Here is a 23,680-nt window from a genome sequence, read left to right as displayed (position 1 = left end):
GTTGCCATCAGATAGGTCGAGGTGCTTGCCTGCGTATAGAGATAATAAATGAGTATTAAATGCTGTTAAAGTTTTTTTTTTATATTTTATCAACATCATATTCAGAGACTTCAAGACTCAAATGTAACACTAATAGTGAGACTTGCAATTGTTTTTAGAAGTAGATACGTCAGTTCTGAGGGACCTCTTCAGATTACATAGGTTCATGGTACGTGGCCTGGATGGTGGGAATTTATACATAGGACGAGACACTGCAAACCAAAGAGATTCAAAACAAAACAGACATGAAAACTTACAAGTTCCATTAACTTATTTTGAAACCTCAGTGAGGTTAAAACTGAATGTTAAAGTGCTGAGATTTGTGCCACTTGCTTACCTGTGGATGGATCGAGTCCTGGAACGGAAAACCAGGCAGGATGTGCGTAGGAGGCAAGAGACTTTTCTACATGGCTTTCTATGGTTAGTTTTGGTAGTGTCAACTGCAAAAGCATGATGCCAGAAACAAAATCAATGCTACAATACAGGTATTAAACACTGTAACATTCAATGTTAAACCAATAAGATTTTTTACTACCAAAGTGGGACCTGCAAGTGTTTCAAGATACTGTACCTCTGTTTTGCATGAGCAAGATGTTAGATGTCTGGATGGTCGGAATTTGGCCAAAAAAGGAAGAGCCACTACAAACCATATGGGTTGAAGACAAAAAGGAAATGAATTGTTAGCACCAGTGCAACTCTAAATTCTGAGGAGGCATACAAAATAAACAAACAGAGTGATGTTAAAATTAAACGTTATAGTGCTGAGATATATATGTAAGGAGATATGGATCACGCTCACCTCTGGGTTGATCCACACTCAGGAAAGGGGGCGCAGTGGAGGCCTGTGGCCCTCTGTTGACAGTTTTTGGTGGCGTCAACTGCAAAAGCACAATGCTATTGATTCGCTCAAAACTTATTTCAGTATATAAACGATATACATTTTACTAAATACTTTTCATGTTCAACTTTTAGACTAAGAGCGTTAAAACCATCTTTGAACAATTAATTATCCCCTGACTAATATATGAGAGGCGTGATTTGTTTGTTCAAACACGCAAACATTTTCTTACCTTTTCCTTGTGACAACTCTCCACATCAGACCTTTTGTAAGCTAAAACAATAAAAAAAAAAAAATACGTTTAAAATGTAATATACGGCCCTTAAAAAAAACAGGAATACGAAAAAAAAAAAAAAAACTTACCGGGAGTTCTGATACTAACTCCTTGGCAAATCATTCCTCTGAGAGCAAAATTTGACAAATATTTAAAGAAGCTATGCTTTTGATGACAAAATTATCAACATACCGTATATGATAAATAGATAGATAGATTTTGATATCTTTCTCATCAACTCAATTTTAAGAAGACACTTACCTGAATTTATGACTTTCTCTTTAAGCAAATGTATTGATGCTGTTGGCGTATTTGAGTAAAAGATGTATTCGGACTCGTTTGTAAGAAAGACAAAATCTTCCAAATAAGAATCTTCAGATTAAGCAAAAGACACTCTGTGCAAATGAGTTCTGTATGACGCCACAATAACTGAATAGGCATAAATCACCTCAGTGCAAAAAAAATCAATTCGAAATCACCAAGGAAAAGAAATCCGTGAGAAAAAACGGTAAAAGGGCAATATATAATTTATAATTATATCACAGCAAAAAAGGAGACAATTTAGGGTCAAACTTGATTTTAATGGCAAGTACTAACATCTCATCAGTCGATACAAAACAGCTATTAAAAAGATGTTATAAAAATCTGTCACAGCAACAGATTATTACATCACTTTGGCCCTCAAGAAATGCTTCAGCTGACCCTTATGACAAGCATCTTCATCTCAAGTTAATGTATAGAAAATATTTTAAGAAATAAATATAATCCCATCTAATCTATATTATGCCCACACATTTAAGTGAATCAGTCGTAAACCCTTTGTGAAACAAGAGGTACACAGGTTGACATCCTTTTGAGGCCGTCAGCAATCAGTGACAAAATACAAGGTGTACATTATAATTAAGACCTGAAATGGAAAGGTCTGGGGCGGATATAACCGTTCTCAGCACGCTATAAAGCAACAGATTGTATTAAACTCTTGAGCTACATTATGGCTGTGACACTCGATGCAAAAGCTAGTCTAATAACATTGATGCATTTGAAATATTCTCAGATGATATGTAGAAAGCGATGAATCTAGTGTAAGCAGCACCTCTAGTGTGATGGTGAAGCTGTGTGAGTGACAAAGGAGGGAGTCAAAAATAGCAAAATTAGACAAATCTAAATATATACAACTCATTTTCATCATCACCCTGACTGCAGAAATGGTTTTGTCATTGCACAAAAACAATTGTCACTATATAATCTGCCTGTGTCCTGGGCCTTCAGGACAGACGCATCTCTCAAAAACATCCCTTGACCAGCCACTGTATGAAAGCGAGATGAATGCATTGGCTGCGAATATGCACACACATACACAAATATTTAGTATTGGCACATGGTGAAATGCACAGAGTCTGTGACATATGATAAAGGCCTCCGTACATGCCTTCCACACACACAACATGCAAACATGTTCAAGTCAGATCATTGATTTCCCTGATGTTTCTGTATCGAAAACATTTTAAACTATGTTTTACTGGTCCATTCTCCCTCATTTAAACACTGTTTTTTGGGTTTGTTCATAGAAGCCCTGTGTTAAGGATGTCATGAAGACGTCAAGCCACTTACACTTTAAGAATGCATTATATACATGTAAAAAAAAAGAAAAGAAAATTGCACAGGACTGAGAACCAATGATCCGCAGTGAAAGAAAAAGAAAGAAAAACATTCAAATAAAGTCTGATCCACATAAAGTGGCATGAGAGAATCTTGGACACCTCTTTAATACCCCAAACCGATGCTTTTCAATTGTAGACAATTGAGAAGAATCTATTGCAACTACCACAATATCAGAGAGACAGGAGCTTCACGTGTCGTACCATCTCACTCTGTGCAGATCAATATAGTTCCACCTATGCAAGATAAGACCATCTTAACATGAAAGGACTTGTGATCCTCCTGTGAGGAGCTCAGATGGTACAGTCCAGGCTTAGCCGAAACATTTTCCATAGCACAGCCTGCATTTTCTGATCTGAGATCGGTGACAGGGAGCAACAGCCCTGCATTCTATGAAGAGGGCCGTGGTCACAGCTGATCCTGCTGTCATGGGCTGCTCTCAGGGTCTTTCTGCGGAGAGCTGCAGGTCTCCTGGTTTTCCTTCATCAACGATGTGGCCTCTTTGTTTGTCTCTGTGTCAGTCTCGCTTTGCTCCAGCACCAGCTGGATGGTAGTGCTTTCAGTCTCACCCTCGGCAAGCTCTTCTTCCTTAGCTAAACGGAACTTAATATTTAACTTCTCAGGTTTTTCTAAAAGAATAAAATAAAGAAATTCAACATTGTATTCCATCTCAAAAAGGGGCTTGTATCGTTAATCTATAAATTGTACTATATATATATATATATATATATATATATATATATATATATATATATATATATATATATATACACACACACACATACATACATACAGTCATGGCCAAAAATACCGGCACCCTTGGTAAATATGATCAAAGAAGGCTGTGAAAATGAATCTGCATTGTTAATCCTTTTGATCTTTTATTTTAAAAAAAATTCACAAAAATCTAACCTTTCATTGGATAATAAGAATTTAAAATGGGGGAAATATTATTATGAAATAAATGTTTCTCTCAAATATACGTTGGACACAATTATTGGCACCCCTAGACATTTTTATGAGTAAAATATCTCTGAAGTATATTCCCAATTCACACTCCAGGCCCAGGGTGATTATGAACATAAAATTATCCAACCATGGCTTCCTGTTTCACAGAAATATAAATAGGAGGGAAAACAAAGCCCAAATTCCCTTAATCATCCATCACAATGAGAAAAACCAAAGAATATATTTCTGATGTGCAGCAAAAGATAATTGAGCTTCACAAATTAGTGAAGTGGCTTTAAGAAAAGAGCTAGAGCGGTAAAAATGCCCATTTCCACCATCAGGACAATAATTAAGAATTTCCAATCAACATAAAATGTAAAACTGCCTGGAAGAGGATGTGTGTCTATATAGTTCTAATGCACGGTGAGAAGGAGAGTTTGAGTGGCTAAAGACTCTCCAAGGACCACAGCTGGAGAATTGTAGAGAAAGGTTGAGTTTCGGGGTCAGAAAACCTTAAAAAAAAAAATAGTCAAACAGCACCTACATCACCACATGTTGTTTGGGAGGGTTTCAAGAAAAATTCTCCTCGCTCATCCAAAAACTATTAGAGAAAAACATTTATTTCATAATGATATTTCCCACCATTTAAAATTCTTATTATCCAATGAAAGGTTAGATTTTTGTGAATTTTTTAAATACAAGATCAAAAGGATTAACAATGCAGATTAATTTTCACAGCCTTCTTTGTTCATATTTACCAAAGGTAATATAAATAATAATAAAGTAATTTACACTAAAAATAGGAATCCACCTCAAAACTACTTAACTAGTTACTTTGGTAGGTAAAATGTACAAGATCTATATACTTGAATTTAGAAATAAAATAAAAAAAATTGTAAAATGCTATCCAAGTTTCTAAAAGCAATATATAAAGTAAAATGCCAGCAAAAAAAAAAAAAAAAAAACTAGCAAATTTGTCACTTAAAATTTTTTATATGCTGACCAATTTGACTATTTGCTGAAGTCAACAAACTAAGAGTACAGACGTAATCTATATTCAGTAGTTTTGGTCTAGTCAAATACCTTTTCCTAGTTGTTTTTCTTTGGGTAGCAGGAGGATATCCACATTGTGATGTTCTTGCAGAGCAGCAGTGAGTGTAGCTCCTTCTTTGCTGAATAGGAACACCAGGGGAACTGTGATGTCATTTGTAGGCTCTCCATCTCCAACCATCTGGAAGAGTGGAGTCTCAGCACTGCTGCTGCCCTCTCTGTGATCTATGAGAACATTCGAAACCGAAGGGTCCAGATTCTAAGACAATGCAGAGAAATCAGGTGCATAGTCTACAAGTAATTTTGCACTAGATCTCACCAATGAAGATGACTCCAGTGGCTCCTGCTTCCTGCAGTCGCCGAGCTTTGGCAGCAAACATGCAGTCTCCTCTCAATGCCAGTGCTATGTGTCCCTGCAGCTCTGCTGCGTTTTCAATCGGGCCACATGCCGTATAGGGAACACTCTTCACAATGCTGCCTTTCACCTTACAGAGAGACACAGAAGAGACAATAATTAATTGTGGTATATATATGACATACCTGCAGTCAAGTCAAGAAATTTCCATACAGTTCCTCACCCCATGCTCTTGTTTGGTAAGATCCATTCCAAACTTTGCTGGACCAGCCATAAGGACTGTTTGACCCAAAAACGGAGGGGAAATGAGCTGCACAATTAGTGGCATCACTTCCTCATGCTCAGGTGTTTGGCTGACCTCAGCAACCAGCTTTAACTTGTACACACCCTTCTGAGAGTCCTATGGAAAAGAGAGAGATAGATGAATGAACTGACATACAAAAGAAGAGATAAATCACTGACATCCAACAGTTGGTCCCAGTGTTATTTTTAACTAAAACTTAAAACTATTATTATTTTTATTTTTTAGCTGAAAATAAAAACAAAACATTAAAAAACTAAAAAGTTTGTTGAATCTTAAAAATTACTAAAACAAAACCAAATTAAAGCTCAAAGAACAAAAAGCACATAAAATTACTAAAACAAAAATTAAAAACAAAATGAAAATGAAAATATTTTTAAAAAATTCAAGCTATTAATAATTATTAAAATTAGTATAGAAATAATACTAAAATAACTGGTTGATCCACTGAACTGAACTAAAATATGTTTTAGTTTAAGTAGTAAAATGGCCAAGACTAAAACAAAAATAATTTAAAAGCTAACTAGAAAAAAAGCACATAGCAGCAAAACTACTAAAAATAAAATGAAAATATACAATATACAAATAAAAGCTGATTCAAAATTCAAACAATAAAAAAAATTCAAAACAATAGTATAATATTAAAACAATTGGCTGGTCCACTGAACTAAAATAAAATAAGATTTATTTTAAGTACTACAATTATTATAACTACAACCAAAATAAATTAAAAGGTAAATCTAAATATGAAAAGGCAAATTTACTACAAATTTACTAAAACAAACAAAAATGGAAAGGCTACACATTTATTATAAGGTGTCCTCCTGTTATTATGAAATTATGTAATTAAGTAGTGTGTAATATTAATTAATAATGTACTTGTATGGTTAGAGTTAGGATTAGGGTTTGGTTAAGGGTTAGTTACATGTAATTATGCATAAAAATACCATTATTACTATAATAATATGTACATGTGTAACAAGGACAATGTAAGTGTCACCAAACTTAAAATATAAAAATAAAAGTTCATTTAAAATATTAATAAATACAAGAACAGTGTAATATATATATATATATATATATATATATATATATAAATAAAAATACTAAAATAACACTTGTTGGTCCAATGAAAGGAATAAGTCTCTCTGATTCACCTGAAATGCTGAGCCTTGGCTGGCGGAGACCAGCTCAGTAAGGGGTGTCAGAGAGATGCCCATGCTTTTCAGAAACTCGATTGGCTCCAGGCCCGTGTCATGAAGAGGCAGTTCAATCCCCCTGTATTGAACAAAAAAAAAAATAGGAGTTAGGCCGTTTTTTTTCTTTAAGTGAAGTGACATTCAGCCAAGTATGGTGAACCATACTCGGAATTCGTGCTCTGCATTTAACCCATCCAACGTGCACACACACAGCAGTGAACACACACACACCGTGAACACACACCCGGAGCAGTGGGCAGCCATTTATGCTGCAGCGCCCGGGGAGCAGTTGGGGGTTCGGTGCCTTGCTCAAGGGCACCTCAGTCATGGTATTGAGGGTGGAGAGAGCGCTGGGCATTCACTCCCCCCACCTACAATTCCTGCCGGCCCGAGACTCGAACCCGCAACCTTTGGATTACGAGTCCGACTCTCTAACCATTAGGCCACGACTTCCCCCGATGCTGCTCTATGATAAACCTGTAACATGTGACCCACCTGATAGGTGAAGCCTGCTGGGATCTTCCCACACCGGTGAGGTATTTATAGCTGTCCCTGATTGTCTTGGCAAAGGTGGGGTTGTTAGGGAACAGAGTTTGAGCACTGGGGCACGAGTATGAAAATAAATCGTCTTCATGAGCTTGAGGTTCCTGAAAGATATACAATGATGTTGAACCCCAAACTGTTTCCAGCCACATATTTGTAAGCTAATTTTGGGCTATTGCATTAAAAAAAGGAAGTGACAATTTTGTTCTCTTGAACACACAGAAATTAAACTGTTTTATTTGCAAATGTTTTATGCAATATTCCATTTTTGGATGGAAACATTGTTATTGTAGACAATTGCAGACAAAAAAGGCAAAAGTTGCAGAGATTATCACTTTGTGGGGATTTAAATCTTTAAAACCAAAGTCTTGAGAAACATTCAGCCATAGAAACAAACTTCTTATGGATCCAAAAGGTCCCATACTAGATGGAACAACATTTTGGAATCCTGTTTGAGAATAAGGTGATCTCTTACTGTGTTGTTGGTATGGCAGGGGGGTTGGGTTGTAGACAGAGATACTGGGAGCAAATGAGCCTCAGTAGTGAAAATATAATCATCAATGTTTATAGGCAACTGGCTCTTCTCTGAGAAAATCAGGTAGAGGTACTTAAACATCTCAGCCAGGAAGAAGGAATCCATCCTTGAAATAAACAAACATAAAAATAATTTTACTACTACAGCCTTTTAAATGTAATCTAGATATACAATGATGCAAACAATGTGGAAGAATTACTAATAGGACTCGCCTGTCCTCATGTGTTCCTGTCCTCACATCCTGTACGGCGGCGAAGCCACAAGGGACCCGAGCATGAGTGTTCAGCTTCTCCACTATAGACTGGCCTACTTTCAAATAGTAAGGATCACCTGTGGCCTAGAAATGAGGCGGAAGATGTTATTTCAAATCAATGAAGACAGACAAAATAACTCGTCTCACAACTGTGACCTTAAGCTCTGTTCACACCGACAGTGAATAAATCTCTGTATTCAGCTTTATCAGGTGGTATACCTACTTTGTAAAGGAAATATGTGCTTTCAGCAAACTCCGGTCTCAACGGGTGCTGGCCCCAGTGAACTCTGAACTCAGTGGTGAAGGCCTGTTAGATAACATAAAGTGTAGGCAAAGACAACTGGAGGATTAATATAGAAAAAAAATTAATATTAGGCTGTGATCTTTGTAGACAGAGGATGTTTAGGTTTAAGGTGACTTATGCAAATGTAGCCCATTAATTACCTCAGGGAGGAAATTGTGCTGTTTAGTCACTTGGTACAGCATCTCATGTGTCTCTATGGCAGGTTTCAAGTCTCCTCTCAGAACCTGAAGGATATTTAGGTATATTTATTCATTTGTAACCCTGGACCACAAAACCAGTCATAAGGGTAAATTTTTTTAAATTGAGATTTATACAGTTGTGGTCAGAATTATTGGAACCCTTGGTAAATATGATCAAAGAAGACTGTGAAAATTAACCTGCTTTGTTAATCCTTTTGATCTTTTATTTAAAAAAATCACAAAAAGCTAACCTTTCATTGGATAATAAGAATTTAAAATGGGAGGAAATATGATTATGAAATAAATGTTTTTCTCTGATACACATTGGTCACAATTAACGGCACCTTTTTATTCAATACTTTTTGAAACCTCCATTTGTCAGTTTAACAGCTCTAAATCTTCTCCTATAATGCCTGATGAGGTTAGAGAACACCTGACAAGAGATCAGAGACCATTCCTTCATCCAGAATCACTCCAGATCCTTTAGATTCACAGCTCCATGACGGTGCTTCTTCTCTTCAGTTCACCTCACTCATTTTCTACAGGGTTCAGATCAGAGGACTGGAATGGCCAGCAGAAGCTTGGTTTTGTGCTCAGTGACCCATTTTTGTGTTGTTTTTGAGGTTTGTGTTTGGATTATTGTACGGTTGGAAGATCCAAACATGGCCCATAATAAGATTTCTAACAGAGTCAGTCACTTATTGATTTTTTATCTGTTGGTATTTGATAGAATCCATGATGCCATGTGTCTAAACAAGATGTCCAGGACCTCCAGCAGAAATATAGGCCCACAACATCACAAATACAGCAGTATATTGCATTGTACACATGGGGTACTTTTTATCCCTGTGTTCACCAAACCCATCTTGAGTGTTTGCTGCTAAAAAGCTAATTTTTTAATTTCATCTGACCATAGAAGCCAGTCCCATTTGAAGTGCCATTCCTGTCTGATAACTGAATATGCTGGAGTTTGTTTTTGGATGAGCTAGGAGAATTTTTCTTGAAATCCTCCCAAACAACATGTGGTGATGTAGGGGCTGTTTGACAATTTTTTTTAAGGTTTTCTGACCCCGAGACTCAACTATTTTCTGCAATTCTCCAGCTGTGGTCCTTGGAGAGTCTTTAGCACTCAAACTCTCCTTCTCACCGTGCATTAGGACGATATAGACACACGTCCTCTTCCAGGCAGTTTCATTACATTTTCTGTTGATTGGAAATTCTTAATTATTGCCCTGATGGTGGAAATGGGGATTTTCACTGCTCTAGCTCTTTTCTTAAAGCCACTTCACTAATTTGTGAAGCTCAATTATCTTTTGCTGCACATCAGAAATATATTCTTTGTTTTTTCTCATTGTGATGGATGATTAAGGGAATTTGGGCTTTGTTTTCCCTCCTATTTATATTTCTGTGAAACAGGAAGCCATGGCTGGATAATTTCATGTTCATAATCACCCTAGAGTGCTCAAAATTGTGAATATGAATGGGAGTATACTTCAGAGACATTTTACTCTTAAGAATTTCTAGGGGTGCCAATAATTGTGTCCAACGTGTGTTTTTTTAAATTCTTATTATCCAATGAAAGGTTAGCTTTTTGTGAATTTTTTAAATAAAAGATCAAAAGGATTAACAAAGCAGGTTAATTTTCACAGTCTTCTTTGATCATATTTACCAAGGGTTCCAATAATTCTGACCACAACTGTATATCATTTGAAAGCTGAATAAATAAGGATTGGATTGTTAGGATTGGACAATATTTGGCTGAGATATAACTATATGAAAATCTGGAATCTGAGGGTGCAAAAAAAATCTAAATATTGAGAAAATCATCTTTAAAGTTGTCCAAATTAAGTTCTTAGCAATGCATATTACCAATCAAAAATTAAGTTTTGATATATTTGCGGTAGGAAATTTACAAAATGATCTTTACTTAATATCCTAATGATTTTTGGTATTAAAAATATCGGTCATTTTGACCCATACAATGTATTGCTGGCTATTGCAACAAATATACCCGTGCTACTTATGACTGGTTTTGTGGTCCATGGTCACATTTATTTTTTTCAATATTGAACATTTTACTTTAAAAATTGCTTTTTTGTGAGTTGAATCTAAACTTGAATCTAAATTTAACATGCCATCCAGTGGCGTCGTACTGAGAACGTAAAAATATGCTTAATGAAATAAATTTTCATGGTCATTAATAAATATTTACATTTAACTGCGGAATTATTTTGCACTGAATATTTAACTACTGTGTCATTTTCAAAATTAAATGCCATTCAATCGCTTGGTAAATTGGCACTTCTCACTAATTATTTTAGTATTATTTATATACTATTGTAGTATTTATTAATGTTTTGAATTCAATTTTTATTTTAATATTTTCAGTATTCATTTTAACTTTAGTTTATGTTTTAGTCATTTTGTTATGCGTTTTTTTTATTTCAGTTTTTGTAATTTCAGTACTTCCACTTAAATTTATTTCATTTTCAGAAATGAAAACATTTTTAAATATGTTTTAGGTTTTAGTTAACAGTAACAACATTGGCTGTGACCTATCATTATTTTGTTACACATATTTTCATCTTGTTGTCTTAACTAAAAAAGGAAAAACAAACATTTGCCTTTCTAGCTAAACACCTGGCCTTCCACTGATGTAAAAATTGCCATTTACCAATCTTGTTTTTTAGTGTCTGTATATTTGAATACATCACAGAAAACCAAAAAGGTGGCTACCGTTCTTTCATTCAGTTTCAACAATGTTGTAATTCTCAAAAACATAGTAGCCAACTGGCCAATAAAGTAAATGTTTATTCAATAAACAAACATCTTGGACCCCCATTCCAGCTTAAACTGATCTATGAGTCAACTTGGAATACAAAGGATAAAGAAGTGAACCTGTAGCCCAGGGAAGAAGGCAAGCAAGGAATCCATCCAGCTTCGCACATTTACGGTGGGGTTGTGCATGTGCACGTTGAGCAGCAGAGGAGGCTGGCTGATGTACTTCATAATGGCACTATAGTGCTGTCACAACAGACAAAGACAAAGTCACATGTGCAGATAATAGATGTAAAACAAGCTCTGTTTGACTAATAGAGGCTTGATTATTCCTGGAGAACAAAGAGCCCTTACTGTGTTGAATCTGTTAAGGTACACCTTGTCCCCAAGAAGAATATAAGCTTTCATCAAGTATTCATAATAAGAGTCGATTCCAGCGCCAACACCACTATCTGTCATGAGAAACAGAGAAGGTACTGATGTGAATACTGTCTCTATAAGAGTCAAACTGGGATTAGATGTGGTAAAGTGGCTGTGTGGGACATTTTTTACAGTGCAAATGAAACCACACCTCTGCGAACCCAGTCTCCGTTGTGGATGTTGATCACAGTGCCGACAAGGTCACTTCCTCTTTGCCTTTTCTCCCAGAGGACATCCATAGCTTTCCTAGCATGTTCCTAGGTTGAACAACTTCTTAGCACACACTTCTCACTGTCTGAGTCTTGATCTGTTATTAGTAAGAAAACATGCTGGATGTTTACCTCAAATATTGGGACCCCGGACAGTCGGCTGAGAGCTGCAAATTCCAGAATCATGGTGCCTGCACAAGCAGTGCAAGTGTCCGACTCCGTTCCTGTCCGAGAAAGGGGGTTGACGACCCCATAGCGCAAATTCACCTGAAGAGGAAAACGCTTTAAATATGAATAAAAAAAATTAAAGTCCCCATGAAATCAAAATTGACTATTTATTTTGTTAGCGCACATTGCTATTTTTGTGGTGAACAATTCATCCATGCAAGTCAATCCACCAAAAAAATTTGTTTGCCTTCATAATCTTTAATCCAAATTTGAAAATGCTCCTCCCTTCTCTGATGACATCAGTTTGACGGCTTGTGCATAAGCATGCCATCCTTAACTACGCCTCTCCAACTGTCAGTGTTCTTTTCTGAATGAAACGCCTACTTTACTACATCCAATCAATTCGCAGTAGAAAAAACAAGCCATGCCCTTTATTTCCCTAATTCAATATTCTGTTTCTCTCGGAAGTACGTCACAATGCGTGGGGCTCTCTCCACCCTCAATACCACGACTGAGGTGCCCTTGAGCAAGGCACCGAACCCCCAACTGCTCCCAGGCGCCGCAACATAAATGGCTGCCCACTTCTCCAGGTGTGTGTTCATGGTGTGTGTGTGTTCACTGCTGTGTGTGTGCACGTTGGATGGGTTAAATGCAGAGCACGAATTCCGAGTATGGGTCACCACATACTTGGCCGTATGTCACTTCACTTTCATATTTTGTCAATTTGCCAGCGTTGTATTGTTACAATGTCAGTAGTATATGTAAATTAACAACGTGTACTCTTGCCTGCACAGATATTTATTTGTCAGCAAAATTCTGCCAGTTGACTTTTGGCAGCTCCAGGGCTTTTGTTAAAACTACAAATCATACTTTTGCATTTTTGTATTCCCACTAAAATCGACAGTTGGATTGATAGACGATCAGTGCCAAAATGAAAAGTGCATAATGTGCATTGAAATTTTTGGCACAATGGAACAACACAAGCCCATCTTGCCAGCAGTGAATTACACACCTTTATGTCACTCTGCTGCCAATAGAAGGACAGATAAAATTATTGAAGTATCAGTCAATAGTAGTGGAGTTACCCGAGGATAAGGAAGGCCACTGGTGGTGTTAAAGGCAGGCAGGAGGCGGTAGCCCAGTTCTTTGGCCATGTGTAGCAGTTCATCTCTGTACCACTGCATCCTCTCACCACGCTGCTTTAGAACATCTGCCATCACATGTGCACCCAACAAGCCACTGGAAGAAAACGGAGAAGTTTCATCAATAATGCATTTCATGGAGGAAGTCTATAAGAACAGTGACCTTAGACAATAAGGCCTGTAAATCTAATTATATCAAACACCTGCTTTAAAATCTACTGTATTCCTGATCAGTTTTTTTTTTACCCAGTGTTTTTAAAAAAACATAAACATCCAAAGCTAAAGAAACATCATGATCCTTACCCCAGCACACGGATATTGGTCTCAAAGACAGAGACGACTATGTCATTATCAAATCTGACGTCTTGCACTGTCTTCTTCACAGCCTCCTCAAATTCATCCAGTTTGTTTAACAACTGCTCAAAACACACAAAACAAGAGTTTAGAAGCATCTATTATTATGTCCTTAGTATTGATTTGAAAAGCTTGCTTAACATGTCTGGCTGATTAAATAAACATCATTAGTGTTCTTGATCAAGTCAATATTATTTCCATCAAATCAGAAAAGATTTAACTCACCACAAGAGTATCTAAAGTGTCTATTAATGTTAAAGAGAACCTGTAAAGAGAGGCTGCCATTAATATCCCAAAGAATCAACACAGAAATCTTTACTAAAAAACTGATCGAAGACATTTCAAATGTCCCATCAATGTTTATATCAATCTTTGAAACTAAATCTGGTTATATTTCCAGAATCTAAAGTAACATGTCATTACAAAGGTCATGTGCAGCAAAACGTTTAATAAAAATAGTAAATGTATCCCTTTATACAGAATCATTATGAGCTTGACTCACTTTCCCAGAGAGTCATCAATGTCTCCTCGATTGGGTTCCAGCCCCCTCACCCTTCCTCTGCAGCTGAGGGGCATCAACTCATCTGCTGGGTAGGCATAGTCCTAAAAGAGAACAGAAGGAGAAACAATGCATCTCAAATAGTCTTATTAACAGATGCATTCATTTTCACAATTTCACACTTTAGAATTACTTTGATACAACAATCACTTTGAATGCCAGTCATTTAGGTCCAATAAATACAAATGATTCAGAAAACCAATGTTCTTGTTCGTGAACACTAATTCAAATGTATTCCTGAATTATAAACAGTAAATTATGGGTATTTACTCACCATATAACTGTTATAGGCATGATCAAACATCTCTAGAATTTGGTCCCTAAAAAAATTCATAAAGAAGTGTGAGCAGAAGTTACTCTTTCATATCGCACCAGAAAAAAAACATGGAAATGTTCATGTAAACTCAATTAAACTGCAATAGTCACCAACTTCAACAAGTCACCAATAAGGCTACCTTTTATTGTACACCTTCCAGATCCACATTAGAACAAAAATACATAATCTCACTGCTGTAGGCAGTCTGTGTATGTATATGGATGTATGTGCATATACAGTTTAATTTTCATTTTGGGGTCAGGAAGGTTTTTTAAAAAATACACAATTTGACATTTATATTTTTCCAAAAGATTTTTATATATATTTTTTAAATGCTGTTTTTTCAACTTTCTATTCATAAAAGAATTCTGCAAAAAAATGTATCACAGTTTCCACAAAAATATTAAGCAGCGCAACTGTTTTCAACATTGATAATAATAATGTTTCTTAAGCACCAAATCAGCATATTAGAACTATTTCTGAAGGACCACGTGGAACTGCAGAGTAAAGTAGTAATGGCTGCTTTGCCATTACAGAAATGAATGTAATTTATAAACTTGTTGAAATAGAAAACACTCACTTTAAACTGTAATAATATTTCACAATATCACTGTTTTACTGTATTTTTTGAGCAAATAAATGCAGCCTTAGAGATGTCAAAAATATTACAAAAAAAACCTAGCTGACACCAAACTATGTGTGTATACATATATATATAAATGAAGATATATGGTAGACCCAAAGACCAAACATTTCAAATGTCTGCTAACGTTACTGCATGTCCACACTCTGATGCTGTACCTCTTAGTTAAAGACAGACCACACCTCAACGGTTTAAAACAGGAATTAGAATGTCAGCAAACTGAATCATTAAGTTAAATTGAGTAATTGTTTTCGTCAACGTCGTGTTCTGAAGCAACCCTCTCCCAGTATACAAGACTCAACCACTGAAGCAATGAGGTCATGTATGGATTTACAGTCCAAGAACACATAAATGGTGTACTAACATAATTAATGTCAGACAAAACCAAAATGACATGGAATTAAAGTGCATGGATAATGTTTACCATTACAAAAAGCATTACAGCCTGTCATCATCTAGGCATCTCTATGAGTATAGGGTAACAGAAATGTTTGTCTAGTCAAATATTGTCACCAAATACAAACTTAACATACAATCTTAAATGTACACATGAACATAGTAAACGTTTTGTTTGACAACAAGTTAACAATCATACGACCTACCATCAATCATCAAAATAATCATGCCAAATCACATCAGTCAAGAACATGCAAGTGTCTACTGCAGTTAAACTCACCTGATTTGGGACTTTTCCTCTGCAGTCATTGCCTGTCCATCTTGACCAGTGACTCCAGTCAAAAGGTAAGAGAAGATCACAGCTGCCAGAGCCATGACAAACCCACCACAACTATTTGTTTCTTTTCTGATCCAGTTTCCCCCCATTTAAAGAGGTAATGTATTTTTTTCGAAACCTGTACTCTTTATGTAGAGTAACAACAGGCCTGTCAATGTTTAATCACGTCTTATCTTGTCCTATGCAGTTCGTTGACATTAGTTGAATTAATTTTCCTACCTTAATGGTCGTGTTTAATAATCATCAGAAAAACGGACAACAAGTGAATATGTACTTTGGATAAAAGCTCCTGACAATTTCTTTACTTACAACACTGCCTCTACTTAGCAACGGCTAACAACTAACGTTAGCAAACTTGTCCACGAATGTATTTCCCAGCACTAACGTTACTTTTGATCTCATTAGACCCTCTTGACATTTCTGGACATATATCCTGTCGAACTGACTGCGTCCACCTCCCAATAATCTCCATTTTATCTAGATTTAGCCCCTCATTTCGCGGAGTTTGGTTTAGCCGACTGACCAGCCTCAGCGCGCGCGAGCTGATGACAACATCAACAAGAGCCGTCAGGCACAGAATTCATTAAAGCTGTATTTATTTATTGCTTTATTCATTCAGTATTGTTGTATTATACCAGAATTGTATTTAAATACACCATCTACGTCTGTGAATTGGTTATAAAGCTTGTATCGGATTATTTACCTTGTATGATTAAAAAAAAATTACTATACGTATACAGACCTGTTGTATTTGTAAACTCCGTATTTGAAATGTCTTCATACACGTTAAATTGCATTTATAAAAGTAATTTAGAATGGTATGTAGTTCTAATCGAGTTTTTGGTCATTTCCGCATCGGACATCAGAGGACTTCAACTCCCATAATCCTTTTCGGCGCATAAAAATAAAGCCTCGTGATGTAACGGCACTCTTTTTGTTTGAGCCGAACACTATTTAGCTGTTCGGCTTTACGGGCACAGAAAAATGTGGCGAATTTGGCTCTTGAGCTGCAGGGGGTAATGAAAAGTTGTGTTTTTGAGGTAAGGGTCGTGTCATCTGTCTTAAATTTTCCTGAACTCCTCTTTAGAAGACCGCACGCGACTTCATCATGAATGTAAGTTGTACTCTATGTAATTTCATTAATTTTACGCATGCAAATTTTAGCCAGTTTAACACTACAGTTCAAAATAACGTATGAACTTATTTAGGTAACAGCCTTTTTAATTTCTATTGTATTTCTATGCTGTCATTTTCATGTAAATAAATGCATCTGTAATCCAAGACCTTGTTAGTGGGTTAAAAAAAAGGATACAATTGTTGCTGTTTCTTACTACATGGACATATGGTGGTGGATGAGGAGATACCCCCCTTACTATGTAAAGCGCTTTGAGTGCCTTGAAAAGCGCTATATAAATGTAACAAATTATTATTATTATTATTATATTTCATTTTAATACACCAATGGCGTGTTATATTAATAGTTACTTAAAAAGAGAGTTCCTTCTAAACATGGACAATTCATTTAACCTCAATATTGGGAGCTGACAGCCTTATTCAGCATTTACTTATGTTGCATCTATATTCCTTTAATAAAAGTGAAGATGACTAAGGCTATCATTCTATCACATCTTCTTTTATGTTGCACGGACAAAAGTAGCAGGTTTTGCAAAATGGTCCAAATGATTCTTTTGACTAATTTTTACACTGAAGTTGACCAGGCCACAGCATTTCACAGAGCAAATAAAAGATGTATTCATGTGAGAGCTTACACAGCTGCTCCGAGATAACGCTGGGAAGTTCTTGATAGGGCACAAATGTATCAAAAGCCATTTGTCTCCACTTGGCTAATGCAAAACTATCTCCAGAACAGAAGATATGCGGTGCAGGACACTGGAATTCTCCAGTGCTTGCAATGGATTGGATGGAATTCCTAAATTTTGCTTCTGAAGACAGGACAGCAGATTTACTCATGATTATAGCAAGTCATGGAATGTTGTTGATTTGGAGCGTAACAGGGACCTCCTTGTCTACTTTTCTTCGATACATAGTTCCTGAAGCACACTTGTTAGTGCAAGTTTTAATGTGTCAGTCCTCAAGGTGCTGTTTCCTTAAATGTGACTGTCACGAGTAAATGGTAAGGCTTCCTCTACTACCCTTTTATGATGTTTTTTAACATTAACACCTGCAGAAGTACTGAGAAAAGCCAAGGCCACAAAGTCTGCTCAGGTCTAGCTTTGAGATATTGTGTCTTCTGACAGTTGCTAGGGTAATTTAAGCAAGTCAAGCAAAAAGCAAAGCTTGATGGCCTTGAATGATTGTAAAATGGATAATAGCAGTTAATCAGACGTCCAGGATTGAACATCATAGACTGGCAGGATTGTATTACGTGTTTTGACAAGGTAATGGAAGCTTCATTAACTTCTGTTTATAGACTCTTCCCACGGGATGGGTTGACCGTCAACCCTCAATGGAAACATGTCAGTAATTACAACCTGCTTATTATGTTCTTGTGTTCTGTCTTTTGCAGATGCACTTTGAAGGATCCAGCAATGTCACGCTGTTGTTTGACTTCTGGGATGTGCGTGGGCCTGCAGGTAGATGGGATTTACAAACAAGACTGAACATAATCATATAATATGCTTACTTGACAGTTGAGTTTTTACCAAACCATCTTGCTTTCTTTTATCAGTTACATGTAAAAGTGCTTTCTTGTACACGTTACTCCAAATTAAAGTTATAGTTCTTCTTTATTTCTTCTGTGTATCACAAAAACAGAATTGGTGGTTGCACTTTTCACTTGCAGTTGCTTTGCAAGTTTGCAAATGGGTGCAAAAGCACCGTAAAATGACACTACTCTTCTAAATCTCAAAACAAATCACAATAGAACAACACTCTTGCTCTTTTGATAGTGTTTAAACATCAGGTACACAATATAAACACTGAATTGCATTTTCAAGATGCACTTTGACTGGTGGTGTGGCATAGTGGTTAATCTGGGGTAGAAGACAAAAATGTGCCGATTCAAAGCCTGCAAGGTGTTATGGCTTCACAAAAGCGTCACTGTTATCTTGAACTGACAATGGTGAGCTTGAAATATACTAGAAAATTGGGTCAGCTGTTTCCCAGTTTTGACTTCAGGCTCTTTGTTGCCTCACCTTCATAGAGTATATTATTATATTGTAGTGTAGAGCTTAAATGTCCTGTGGTTGTATGTGTATTCGGTCATACTGGGAATCACGTAAACAACAGCTTCCTGATTTGGTTTGTTCCCTGTTGGTTTCAGTTCATTGAAAGGAATGATATTATATGTATATTGGGGTTAGTAAGATTTTAAAAATGTTTCTGAAGTCTCTTATGATCACTATTTGTTTGATAAAAAATCTATTAAAAGTAGTAGTTTTGTGAAATATTACAATTTAAAATAACTGTTTTCCATTTTAACTGTAAATTATTCATGTGACGTCCAAGCTGTATTTTCAGCATCATTGCTCCAGTCTTCAGAGTCACATGATCCTTCAGAAGTCATTCTAATATGCTGATTTGCTGCTCAAGAAACAGTTCTTATCAATATTTTTTGTGGAAACAGTGAAACATATTTTTTTGATGAATAGAAAGTATGAAAGAACAGTATTTATTTCAAATATTTTGTAACATTATAAATGTTTTTACTGTTACTTTTCTGTCAAACTATAACATTCTGTAATGCATCTTTGCTGAAAAAAGTATGAATTTGAGTGCTGTCAAACGATTAATCGCGATTAATCACAATGTATACTATGTATATTTATTATGCACACACATGCAGTATATATTTTGAAAATATTTCCATGTATATATTTATATTAATAATTGATATATGTAAATATTTTAAATGTATACATAACATTTTTCCTAAATGTATACATGCATGTGTGTTTATTTATATATACCTACTAAATATACACAATACACACACATATATATTATGTAAACAAAAACTTTTAATTTGGATGCAATTAATCATTTGACAGCACTAATTAATTAAAAAAAAATTATGCTATATATAACAATTAGATTAAATAAATAATTTGCTTTTATTTTTATTTGTTTAAACATTTTATCTTAACATTATTTACTACCTTTTTAACAACTCATTTTAGGTATATAAACCTGAAGGGTTTACATTTAAATATTGTCATATTAACATTTTGATCTTCAGAACCTAGAGTTAAAAAGCATTTTTATACAAATACATTTAGTCATTTAGCAGACGCTTTTATCCAAAGCGACTTCCAAATGAAGACAATGAAGCAATAAAAATCAACAAAAGAGCAATGATATGCAAGTGCTATAATAAGTGTCAGTTAGCTTAACGCAGTACACGTAGCAAGTTTTCTTTTTAATTATATAATAAAAAGAAAATAGAATATAGCAAGCTAGTGTTAGAGGCTTTTTTTTATGCTTTTGTTAATTGTATAATAAATAAAAGGAACACAGAATACAAAAAGATTAAAGATGCTAGTGTTTTTATTTTTATTAATTTACCTTTTAAATTTTAAAAGTTAGATTAGCAATTTATAGTGTGGAAAGCCAATGTCTTGATTTCTCTCTCTACAGGCATGGTGTTGTCTGTCTTTGCCGTTCTACTGCTCACCGTGATCTACGAGTTTTTGAAGGTGTGGAAGATCACTATTGGAAAACAGAAGCAATCCTTCATTACACATTCATCCACTCCGGTGTCATTCTCACCTGAAGCGTCCTGTGTCGCCCCTGTCATGAAGTGTCAAGAGGGAAGCTCTACTCTGACCAACAGCCCCTCTGAGATCTCATTAGCTCCCAACGAGAATACGCCCATCACTGCTGACACCACTGCTGAGAAGAGGTAATGCTCACAAGACAACTGGGAAATGTTTTCCAAGAACTGGTATGACATCAAAATTAGTCAGTTGGAAAGATAAACAACGAGTTGATGATTATTTATACCTCTTGCATTGCGGCTTAATGCATCTCTGCCCCCAACTCTTTCTGTCTTCAGCTGGGTTCTGCACTGCCTCCAGACTGCCATACACATCCTGCAGGTGACGCTAGGCTACATGCTCATGCTCTGCGTCATGTCCTACAACGTGTGGATCTTCCTGGGGGTCATCATGGGATCCGTCTTGGGATACTTTCTGGCTTTTCCCCTACTGAATCACATTTGAGAAGACATGAAAGAACAAAAACACGAGACTGCATCTCGAAATGTTCATCTGAGTTGACTGTGGACTCTAGATTAAGAGCAACAGGAAACATTTTATGATACCAGGTTTGTGTGGCCATGATCACTAAGATGTGCAAGACGTTGCGGTATGTAGACTGAACAGGGATGATTCTCATTTTGAACATTTTTTAGGGGTGCAAGATAATGCATGAAATTTTATTTAACTGAAGTTTGGTGATAACCAATTCTAAAATTGGTTAAAAACCAACTTTCAAAAGTGTTGGTTAGATTTTAAACCTCGTTGGAAACACAATATTTCAAGTGTTAAACGCATGTGATTTTACCTTTGAGGTTGTATGACGTGACCTCTTGTTCAAACAGTCAGCACTGTACTAAATGGAGATGTGCCTCATTGACCGGTTTTATACTTTCTACAACTACTGAAGTAATTAATAAGCTAATTTTCTGTTACACAGATGAATGTTTAAATTCTCTTCTCTGAGATTTGCTTTACTGTAGCTGGTGGTTTTCTGTTATTTTGGTTATCATTAGTTTTAAACCTCATAGTAAACTTCCTACATGAGTCAAGATCAGGCATTTTTGTGTCATGCTGGAAATTTCTGCTGAATAGCAGAACAAACAATGGTTTGTTAAAAAGAGAAATGCAAATCATGTGGCCTTAGTTAATGTTCACCAGCAATACAGATGCATGGAAACTGACTGAGAGCAGAAATTAGAAACTGCAATCCTCACCGCAATGATTCAAATGCACTATTAGTAATCTTCCTCCTGGCAATCTTTTAATTTTTCTCCATTGCTTAATGGTTTTTAAATGAAATTTGTTTTATTGCAGAATGTATTAAAGGTTTTGATTACAAGTCTATTACGGCCTTTGCATTTTAATAAGAAAAATACCAAGTTGAATCACATAAATTGGAGTTTACATTTTAGCCAAAGGCTTTAACACACACACACACACACACAAGTCCTCTGTAGAGGACATTATTTGGTAACACTTTACAATAATGTGTAATTTGTTAACATTAATGTATTAACTAACGTGAACAAACAATGAATGCATTTATTAATCTTTGTTAATGTTAATGAAAATATAGTTGTTCATTGTTTGTTCACAGTGCATTAATGTTAACAAACACAACTTGTGATTTTAATAATGCCTTTGTAAATGCTGAAATTAACATTAAGATGAATAAATGCTGTAGAAGTATTGTTCATTCTTAGTTCATGTTCATCGATTACTGCAACGCTTTGCTTGCAGGTATACACCTGCAAAAACCACCCTAAATAAACTGCAGTATGTCCAAAATTCAGCTGCTAGAATCCTGACAGGGACCAGAACTAGGGAATCTCTACACTGGCTCCCTGTTAGGTTTCGTATTGACTTCAAAATTCTCATGCTTATGTATAAGGCCTTGCATGGTTTGGCACTGAATTATCTATCTGAACTTCTAACGGTTTATTCGCCTAGGAGGAATCTCCGTTCCTCTGATTCTGGCCTTTTGACTGTTCCCTCAACTCGTCTACACTCTATGGGTGACCGGGCATTTTCCTCCCTTGCTCCAAAACTCTGGAACTCTCTCTCCTATAATATTAGACATGCAAAATATTTGAATGTGTTTAAATCTTCTCTGAAAACTCACTTTTTTAGACTTGCTTATCTGTGGTTTGTAAGGTGCTGGGGGGAAGGGTATTGTTTTTCCCTTCATTCTTTTTGATGTTTTTGTTACCTCTCTATTTTTTTTTTTAGACTTAGTATTTTTTTTTTGACTTAGTACTCTTTTAAGTGTAAAACGCTTTTGAGAATTAACTTTTAAAGGCACTATATAAAAATAAATGTATTGTATTATTATTATGTTTACTAATGTTGTTAACTAATGAACCGTTTTGTAAAGCGTTACCCATTCTTTTTTTAGGGATGTCTCTGAGACCTTACATGCCACAGTTTTAAATCTCGATGTCCTGTACAGAACACATTCTGGGCTTTTCAGAGATACCATATGATTGGATGTTTCACCATGACCACTCCCTCTGCTTGGTCTTTAAAAATCATGTAAATTAATTAAATTATAAAATTTAACACCGTTATGGAAATATGCTAATATTTTAATATCACATAAAATGTGACTAATTTTCAAATTGTCATAAATCAACATCTCAGAAAAATGTAATGGGGTTTTAAATCAAAATTTGACTTTCTGTTATGAAACAGGACATCGATTTCATACATGTTCGCAGTAGAGGACATTTTGGGGGACACCACAAATGAATAGAGAGCAATTATATATAAATATTCATATGAAATATTAGATATTATGAAAATCTTGCGAAATATTACTCCCATTATTTTTTCATTCTATGTCGCCCCAAAAACACATTAACATGCAAATTAGATAGTATATAGATACATTGTATATAATGGGAAAACCCATTTATGCTATTTTACACACATTTTTCATTAAGTAATATTTATTTCTATAGCACCTTTCAAGCTCAAGTGTCACAAAGTGCTTTACAACAAAAAAGTAAACATTTGAAGAATAAAAATGGATATGACAATTAAAAAAAACAAAGTAGACGACAGCAAGTTTGAACAAGTGAGTTTTCAGCTGCTTTTTAAAAAGGCAGCGGCTATTTGCACTGTGTAAATAGCATATTTTTTTTGGAGTGTCTATTTACATTAA

At 35.7% G+C, this 23,680-nt stretch overlaps 2 protein-coding genes across 4 annotated transcripts; one reads left to right on the top strand and one right to left on the bottom strand.

Moving 5' to 3' along the window:
• Positions 1-1,714: 1,714 nt before the first annotated feature.
• LOC306856361 (ER degradation-enhancing alpha-mannosidase-like protein 3) lies at positions 1,715-16,358 on the bottom strand. The gene is made up of 20 exons (XM_079395606.1): positions 15,743-16,358; positions 14,382-14,427; positions 14,051-14,151; positions 13,774-13,813; positions 13,498-13,610; positions 13,138-13,291; positions 12,017-12,151; positions 11,827-11,932; positions 11,610-11,707; positions 11,376-11,501; positions 8,439-8,522; positions 8,218-8,301; positions 7,954-8,078; positions 7,682-7,847; positions 7,159-7,310; positions 6,622-6,742; positions 5,387-5,563; positions 5,128-5,293; positions 4,842-5,033; positions 1,715-3,439 (listed from the first exon to the last, which is right to left on the bottom strand). Exons 1-20 carry the CDS (start codon positions 15,886-15,888, stop codon positions 3,237-3,239), a joined length of 2,535 nt encoding a protein of 844 aa, XP_079251732.1. The 5' UTR covers positions 15,889-16,358; the 3' UTR covers positions 1,715-3,236.
• Positions 16,359-16,697: 339 nt separating this feature from the next.
• LOC306856360 (protein SLC31A2-like) lies at positions 16,698-22,212 on the top strand. 3 transcript variants are annotated; one of them, XM_079395603.1, is made up of 4 exons: positions 16,698-16,913; positions 18,327-18,393; positions 20,396-20,660; positions 20,814-22,212. In XM_079395603.1, the coding sequence occupies exons 1-4, from the start codon at positions 16,908-16,910 to the stop codon at positions 20,977-20,979; spliced, it is 504 nt and encodes a 167-aa protein (XP_079251729.1). In that variant the 5' UTR covers positions 16,698-16,907; the 3' UTR covers positions 20,980-22,212. The 3 variants fall into 3 exon arrangements, with proteins under 3 accessions (XP_079251729.1, XP_079251731.1, XP_079251730.1); XM_079395605.1 differs by having other exon boundaries at positions 18,327-18,449; positions 20,814-22,206; XM_079395604.1 differs by lacking the exon at positions 16,698-16,913 and adding an exon at positions 17,864-18,198 and having other exon boundaries at positions 20,814-22,206.
• Positions 22,213-23,680: the final 1,468 nt, after the last annotated feature.

This window comes from Barbus barbus, assembly GCF_936440315.1.
Source record: "Barbus barbus genome assembly, chromosome: 36".
NCBI lineage: Eukaryota > Metazoa > Chordata > Actinopteri > Cypriniformes > Cyprinidae > Barbus > Barbus barbus.
The sequence above is the reverse complement of the archived record's forward strand: the minus strand, read 5'-3'. Positions and strand labels throughout refer to the sequence as shown.